The 8535-nt window shown below is 28.6% G+C and overlaps 2 protein-coding genes across 2 annotated transcripts in view; one reads left to right on the forward strand and one right to left on the reverse strand.

The window, feature by feature from the left end:
• The window catches only part of Nox (NADPH oxidase), a 15305-nt gene extending 11576 nt beyond the window's left edge, over nucleotides 1-3729 (forward strand). The window contains exons 11-19 of the mRNA XM_018548783.1: nucleotides 498-819; nucleotides 935-1076; nucleotides 1256-1425; nucleotides 1556-1709; nucleotides 1903-2120; nucleotides 2355-2542; nucleotides 2652-2861; nucleotides 3183-3386; nucleotides 3532-3729. Coding sequence (XP_018404285.1) covers nucleotides 498-819; nucleotides 935-1076; nucleotides 1256-1425; nucleotides 1556-1709; nucleotides 1903-2120; nucleotides 2355-2542; nucleotides 2652-2861; nucleotides 3183-3386; nucleotides 3532-3729 — 1806 coding nt within the window. The remainder of the gene's footprint in view (nucleotides 1-497; nucleotides 820-934; nucleotides 1077-1255; nucleotides 1426-1555; nucleotides 1710-1902; nucleotides 2121-2354; nucleotides 2543-2651; nucleotides 2862-3182; nucleotides 3387-3531) is intronic.
• Nucleotides 3730-4588: 859 nt separating this feature from the next.
• Dgkepsilon (diacylglycerol kinase epsilon) lies at nucleotides 4589-7994 on the reverse strand. The gene is made up of 11 exons (XM_018548791.1): nucleotides 7965-7994; nucleotides 7350-7560; nucleotides 6836-7007; nucleotides 6626-6756; nucleotides 6146-6293; nucleotides 5828-6045; nucleotides 5607-5752; nucleotides 5377-5545; nucleotides 5109-5289; nucleotides 4908-5044; nucleotides 4589-4835 (listed from the first exon to the last, which is right to left on the reverse strand). Exons 2-11 carry the CDS (start codon nucleotides 7512-7514, stop codon nucleotides 4719-4721), a joined length of 1584 nt encoding a protein of 527 aa, XP_018404293.1. The 5' UTR covers nucleotides 7515-7560; nucleotides 7965-7994; the 3' UTR covers nucleotides 4589-4718.
• Nucleotides 7995-8535: the final 541 nt, after the last annotated feature.

Below are 8535 nucleotides of genomic sequence, written 5' to 3' on the forward strand. Positions count from 1 at the left end.
AGTCATATAATAAAAGATCATCTTACATTTCAAAAATAACAAGATTCTGTAAAAATCCGAAGCTATACATTTCTAAAATTCTAAAGACTACTTTACATTTCTAAACTTCTAAAGACTACTTAATGAAGTAGTATTTATGAAGTAGTCTTTAGAAGTTTAGAAATGTAAAGTAGTCTTTAGAATTTTAGAAATGTATAGCTTCGGATTTTTACAGAATCTTGTAATTGTTGAAATGTAAGATGATCTTTTATTATATGACTATTATCTAACTTTTTAAATTTTATTTATATGACTCTTACAATGTCCCTTGTACTTTTCGTTTATGTTTAAATTAAATTGTTCGTTAATTTACTTGGCTCGTTACCCTCTTTATATTTATACTATTTTATACATATTGAGCCTTATAATTATTTTTATTTTAACCATTATAATCTTTTTGATTGTCTAAAAGCAATAGCTTCATTATCCGTTTTATAAAAACAATTTTTTGTTACAAGATATTTTATTGGTCCCATTTGCTATACATACCATTCTGGATTCTGTTGATCTTCCATGGTCCTAACTTCTGGAAGTGGTTTGTCGGTCCGGGTATTATATACCTAGTAGAAAAAATTCGTCGACTTGTGTGGTTACGTTCTAACCGTGGAAAGACCTATATAAGTTCTGGTCTCCTTTTACCTTCGAAGGTGACTAATCTGGTTATTAAGAGACCATCCAATTTTCACTTTCATCCTGGCGATTATGTATTCGTTAAAATCCCAGTAATAGCAAAATATGAATGGCATCCTTTTACCATTAGCAGTGCTCCCGAACAAGAAGGTAAGCTGCAAATTTTTGCACTTTGATCGATGTTGCTTTTCATTACTACAATTACTGCATTTGTATACGTATATATGTGTACATCTCCCAAAATTAATATATTATTTTTATACAGATTATATGTGGCTACACATTCGTGCGGTTGGTGAATGGACCAACAGTTTATACTCGTACTTTGAAAAAGAACAAATAAAACTTCATTGTGACATATTGCCTGCCGAGAACTGTGATGCTGTTTGTGTTCTCTCCAAAAAATCGTAAGTTTGCCGTGATTTAATCAAAGATTTATATAAAATCCAGAAAGTAATTTTGTAATTTTGTGCATAAAATTAAAAATAATGATTTTTAACAATAAAATTGTAACATTTTTAGTTATCCTATATTATATATGTACTATATACATACATTAGATTTTTTAATATTTCTTATTGTGTAGTTTTATCAGTGGCAAAAAAACGCCACTTATTGTAACACAGAAAGCTTCAATGGAATCCATGCCTCAGGCTCATCTGGACAATCCTTCGTTCATATCTGACTTATCGAATTCTGTGTCACCTTCGCATGCATCAATTAATAATAAGTCTGCATATTTAAAAACTACTGAACGTAAGACTGATTTAAAAAATATATAGTCCACACGCGTATGCACACACACACACACACACACATAAAAAATCAAAAGACTAATAGATCCAAACTTGTGTTAATCAAAGTCACGTTATGTATGTACGAACAGATACGCCAGAATCAAACAAGGAATGGACAGACGTGTCTGTAAAAAGAGATAAGAAATTACATCAATTTTTTCTTAGTACCAAAATACCACTTAAAAAATCACATTCGATGCCCGATATGCAAATCAAAAGCAAGAAAAAAGAACGACTCAGAGCGTAAGTAAATTAATATTAGATACCTACATAAATACATATTTGCTCTCAAAAAGTTAATCTTATCACAAACTTTTTTTTCTTTATATTTTTTATCTCACAATTGAGTCTTTAAATTTTATTGTTATTGTAACAATTATGAAGTCTTTGTAATAAAATATTTCATATATAATAATATTCTTATTATGATACGTAGACTTCGAGATTACATGAGATCTGAATCGGAAAGGAATTTCGACGAGTGTCAAATGAAATGCGCGCGATTCAAGTCATTGGGCTTAGCCTACTTGAGTCCGCAAAACAAATCATTAGCTCAAAGTTTCCGATACATGCGGACAAAACCGACTATTATTGCATTTAAAACACCCAGTTTTGAAACGGACGATTATGAGATTGACGTGCTGTCAAATGTTGGTAAGTTATTATTGAAAAATATATTATATTATATTTAGAAATATGGAAAAAAATTTTTTTTTGCAAAATAACGTAATAATATAATAACAATAATAATGTAATAATTATAATTATAAAAAATTGTTTAAGTCAAATGATTACATTTATAAACCATGTAAAAAATGTTTATATTAAAAATATTAAAGAATATAAGTTTATTTTTCATAATATTTTTATATCGTGCTATGTTTACAGCAACAAATGCAAATGCGGAAGGAAATGAAATATTGCACAATACATCGATAACAATGCAAATTGCGGCAGAAGAAGGAAAATTGAGACAAGGGTTTAATGAAGCTGTAGGTAGTTCAAATAGTTTAGATTTGAAATCTGATAGTTCTTCTCAACTACCTATAAATTACCCTGTAGGGAAACCACTTGAGGTAAATTGTATTTACAAATAGTTTTTATTATAAACTTATAATGTACTTAAGGTTTTTTCAATTAATTATTGTTAACTTATTTTGAAAAAATAATGTATCGTCATCGTAGATCTTTTTAGACGGTCCTTATGGAGCACCATCAAGTCATATCTTTCGAGCGCAGCATGCTGTTTTAATCGCCACAGGAATCGGAGTTACTCCTTTCGCTTCTATATTGCAATCGATTATGCATCGATATTGGAAAGCGAGACATACTTGCCCAAAATGTTCATTCTCCTGGGCTAGTGAAATTCCGCCTACTGTAATGAATTTACGAAAAGTAAATAGATTTTTCTTTTCTCTCTCTCTCTCTCTCTCTCTCTTTCGTTCTCTTTCTCTAATTTGATTAATCTCGAAATAAAATTTGTATAAATTACTGATACTTAATAACGTTTGTATTAATATTAAAAATCTGAAGCTCGTTATAGCGAAGAATATAGTGCGTATAGAGTGTAATTTAATATCAATTTATATATATACATATATAAAACAAGTTCGATTTATGTAGGTTTTCTAATATTAACTATTAAATAGTCATAGAAAATGTATTTGCAACGTTTATTATATATAATTTTTAAATTTAAGGAAGAATATTTTATAGGTTGACTTTTTTTGGATTAACCGCAATCAACGTTCATTTGAATGGTTCGTAAACTTACTATCTCAACTTGAGATAGAACAAGCTGAGTTAGGTATCACCATGGAACGCTTTCTGGAGATGCATATGTACATCACAAGCGCATTGCAAAAGAGCGACATGAAGGCAGTTGGCTTGCAATTGGCGCTGGATCTTCTGCACGAAAAAGTCAGAAATATCTTTATAATTATACACACATAATTATTTAAATATTTTTAATTATATGACTAGTTTTTAAATGTGTACTAAAGAATTTACACAAATGATAATAAAATTTGCCGTATTAATTTTTTTGTTTCTTCTCGTTAATTAGGAAAAACGAGATCTCATTACAGGATTAAAAACCAGAACGAATGCAGGTCGTCCCAATTGGGATAAGGTATTCAAACAGCTTCAGGATAAGAAGAAAGGAAAAATTACAGTGTTTTTTTGCGGACCGCCACAACTCGCTAGGATTCTTCGGTACAAATGCGATCAATTTGGATTCTGCTTTAGAAAGGAATCCTTCTAACACTATATAATAATTATTGTGTTAAAGATATTAACACAATTTGCAATTTATCATACATACATTTCTATGTTATTTTAATAAATTATAAATATGTGTGTGTGTATGTGTAATAATTATCTTTTAATAAATTATTTTTATGATTTTAATATGTACTTACAGATATAATCTTTCTGTTTTTGGTTATAAAATTTTGGTTATAAAATTTATAATATTCAGTACGCATTATTTTAAGCAATCAAAAATGATTCTTTCTCTATATTTTATTTAATTTTTCCAATTTTTAACATATCTTAATCAATGTCTTTCATTATTCTAGCCATCTCATGTAAAATCCAAGCTGTTGTCAAGATCAATAAAAAATATATTTGACGTTCTGTCATAATTTAATAAAATTAATTTCTTGTGTTATTCTTTTTTATTATTATAGAAGAATTGCTAAAATATTCTGTTTACATTATTTATTCTTTACTATTTTTTCAAAATAAAATGATTTACATATTAAATTTTTAACTGAAGTTTTTTAACAAATGAATTTCTCCTAATTTATTTGAAATTAGCTTTTAGTATCAATAAAGCTTTTTATAGTACATATATAATTTATATAAAAACTATAAACTTAAAAAGCTATTAATTAACATAAAAAGATAAACAAAATGTTATTTTAAACAGGTTGTTAGATGAAAAAATCTTTTGTAAACATCAAAATATTTTTATTTATATATTATTTGATATTTTATTTGCATATTTTTATTATAAATACAGCATCAATAAATAGAAACAGCTACAAACAATAAAAGATATAACGGACATATATTCTGTATGGAATAACATTGACTAGAGATCTTTATTTCTTCTTCTTACACTTCAATATTTTAATTGTCGAGCTAAACTGTTCACATATTTGGCAAACATTAACTGATACTCGCCCAATAACGCACGAATAAATGCATTTGTGCAAATTGTTTTCTATAAAATCACGCAGTAAGTATTTAACAATCGCTTCTCAGCATAGAAGCTTGATTGCTGTATGTTATGTTGAATTCGCATGGATGTTGGTACCAGGGCTCACCATCTACTTGCATGGCGCATGGCCGCGATAATATTATCTAAACAATAGCAATACTTATATTGTACAAATATAGATGTAAAAAAAACTTTTAAATTGTTAAAATAGATACCTTTACGGTATTAGCTTGACCAATTCGATGTGGTTTCGAAAGGCCTACTTGGAGCTGAGCCATGTGGAATGAAGAATAAAGTGCAACTACTTCCAATTTGCCATCGTTAATACTTTGTACTTCCGAACCTTCATTGTCTATCAAGCAATGTGTGTAATTAGTATTATTATATTTAAATAAATAGTTATTAAAGATATTAACCTTCCATTCCCATTTTCCATAGATCGACACCAGCAGCCCAAGATGGAATGTTAAGTATCACTATGCTCTCAATAGAAGGCAGTTCTACCTTTTTGTCATCTAAATAGACTTCTAAACTTTTATCGAGATCTTTACATTCCCTTTCCACGACTTGTTGCGTGCCAAAGCACAAGTATAATAGCTACCAACATGTATAAAACGCATATAAACTACTTTATTCAATTTAGAATATTTTACTTACGCCATTATTTGAAAACGAAGAAGATACCTTGTTAAATATTCTATGACTAAACAGATAAAAGCGACTCTCTCTTGTGCGATGAAAATCTAAAGTCACTTGTGCGTCCACGCCCACGCTTATGTAATTGTACATGAATAAATTATGATACGATCCTCTGAATCCTAGTCCGCCGAATGGTTTTATCGTCACTGACCATCTAAATGATACGCTGTATACAGATCTAATCAATCAGTAATTTACATTTTTTTATCACGTACCTATCAAGTTTTATTTTCTCCGCTGCTTGAACTTTCCGTAATAGTTCCATGGGATCTAAATACGAATCGTGTTCCTTTCCCCATCCTAATACTCTAGATAAATCGTTGCCTGTCCCCAAAGGGATTATTGCTACAGATGGAACAGGCTGTTCCGTATAAAAAATTTGTTTGTACTCGTGCTTATGTATATATAAATGTTTATATCAAGAAGGAAGATTTACCTCTAATTCAAGTTTGTTGATGGTGTTTAATAACCAAGCGACGGTTCCATCGCCGCCGGCTGCGAGTATAGTGGATGGAGTTTTCCCTAACAAACGGCACCATTCGAGGGCAGCGACTGGATCACGGTCTGCTAAATCTACGATTTGCGCAGGATTTAACAATCTTCTAAATAGAGACAAAATTTGGCCTCCATCATTGTTTCCTGATTTTCTATTTCCTATCAAGAAAGAGAATAATGAGAAACAGATGTATCCAAACATCATCACTGTGTCTTTACATATTTTACACAATATTTATTGATGTTTTTGTTCTTTTACCTACAACAATGATTGGATTCCAATTAGGCCAATTTGGTGGTGTGACAGAACGAAGATGTAATCTGCATCTCATTGTGCTACGTCGATTTATTACTTCTAAACTTCCCGGTGGAATAATCATTAATTTGAACTTTCCAAAATCACATATCTGTAAAGAGGAAATATATTTATTTTCCACAATCTGTTTCACACAACTTTCTCAGAATAACAAGATAAAGTAAAAAGCATCCTATAATGCAACTAAACATTATTATGCATTTCTAAAAATATTATTTTTCTTGATTACATGCAAATTACAATGCATTTTATTATTAAGATAAAGACATTATAAAATATTGTATAAAATTTTGAACGAGATACATGATTATTATAATGATCAATAAAATTTTTTAGTATGTTATTATGATTTTTTTACAGAAAAAAAATTATTTTAAAAAATTATGAAAAATATTTAAAAAGTGAAATATCATTAATTTTTACTTCAGATAGAGAAGATTTGCATGTTTTATGAACACATCTCTGACACCAACAACACCACCAGTCTATAAGTCCGGGCTCTACGTCACACTCTTCTTCACAGATGTAACATATGGCAACAAGTGGCAAATTACCTTAAAATACAACAAAAGACAATACATGTAGTCATTTAAGACAATATATATACATATTAATTAGAAACTAATAATATACCTTTAATCCAATGATGCTTCATCAGTTGATCATTATTGAAGGTTATCGCTTTGCATTTTAGCCGTTTATCGGCAAGCTTTATGCAACCTCGATCCGCACACACGCCACAAGAATCACAGAAAAGAGCATCAAGGTTCAATAGTAAAGCCTCACAAATACTACAGTAATATGCCTGCACTCATAGAACAATTTGTGTTTAATTAATTTATATAATTTAATATTGTTTCTACTCTTTAATTAAAATCAATATATATTTATTTATAAACTAAAATAGACCATTATTGCGATATGTTTTTAATACTCAATACTGAATAATTATTTCAATTCAATTAAAACAAAATCATGCATTGCGTATTGCTACAATTTCTTTTTTTATTATTTTGTTGAAGTTTTGAATTAATTACATATAAAAATTTAAAAATAGGAAAATGTTTAGGAAGAGGGTAGTCAGATAATTTTATTTTGTCACAAATAAGAGACAGTCTATAATAATCGTGTAAATTCTTCAAAATACCTTAGCTGTTTCGCGAATTGCCTTCCAATTATGTTCCTTTGTAACATCTCTAATCTGAATATGAGGACCATTCATGAGGTATTTGAAGAAATTTACCGTGACTACAAATAAAATAATAGTAGACATTGTTGGCAGAGCAATAGTAACCAGGTCTTCATCCCACATAATGTCGAATAATTTGTTGTACAGAATTCCAGAAATTTATAATTTTCTAAAAAATTAGTATTATGTTATAAGCATAATGAATATTTCTGTTTCTTATAAAGAAATATTATTATGCTATTGCGAAATTACAGAAAAATACTTAAAATTTATGTTATACTTAAGATGTTATCCTATCTTTATATTTAACAGAAATAGAATACTTAACAAATTGATTAATGTTTGTTTAAACACAAAATATTCTACAAGATAATAAAAATTATATCATATAATATTATTTAAAATAAAATAAAAATTTTTATTATATACAGAAGCAATACAAGATAGGCTAAAAATAATTCAAATTTTTAAAAATTACAATTCATTTTTGTAATAACTGGCCCTGTTGTGATAAAATAAGAAATAATAAATTGACAAACATGAAATAAATTTAATCTTTCAATTGAAACTTACATTATGTGACAGACGCGACAATCCCTATTTACTTTTCAAGTTGTTTGTATTTCGTATATCGTGCTTGTATATTACGTACATTCATGTTTTCTAATATCATCTAACCTTTACAACTGTTTTTGCTGGCAAGATTGCTGATCATCAGGAATGAGCGACATTCGATTTTTCTCGATTACTCGACTAATCAATATTCGAACGTCTTTTTAACTAAAAGTCGATTTTCTTGTCGATTCTCTTTAAATTCGATTAATCGACCTCGACTTAGTCGATATTACCGACGAGGTATGTGCTATCATACTTATCGATATTGATTTTTTTATTTGAAATTTATATCACACACACTAAAATTTATATTGGATTTTAAAAAGAAATACATAGCAGATTTTTAAAAAATACGAAATCAATTCTTTCAACATAATTTTTTAGACACGACAAAGTTTATTTACTTCTTTTCTCCTTCAAAGATTTAGAAACTTATTTCTCTTATTTGTTGAACAATCGTTTCTCTACATAATTATATTACAATAAACTATTATATGATAATCCGTTTGATTAAATATAGAGTTTTTAC

The sequence above is a fragment of the Cyphomyrmex costatus genome, unplaced genomic scaffold (genome assembly GCF_001594065.2).
Source record: "Cyphomyrmex costatus isolate MS0001 unplaced genomic scaffold, Ccosl1.0 scaffold75, whole genome shotgun sequence".
Lineage (NCBI taxonomy): Eukaryota > Metazoa > Arthropoda > Insecta > Hymenoptera > Formicidae > Cyphomyrmex > Cyphomyrmex costatus.

Coding starts and splice junctions, on each gene's coding strand:
- Dgkepsilon (XM_018548791.1), bottom strand. CDS start 7,514: ATGTGGGATGAAGACCTGGTTACTATTGCTCTGCCAACAATGTCTACT. Junction 6,046..6,145: donor GAATCCAATCATTGTTGTAG/GTAAAAGAACAA, acceptor CTTTCTTGATAG/GAAATAGAAAATCAGGAAAC. Junction 5,753..5,827: donor TCAACAAACTTGAATTAGAG/GTAAATCTTCCT, acceptor TATACGGAACAG/CCTGTTCCATCTGTAGCAAT.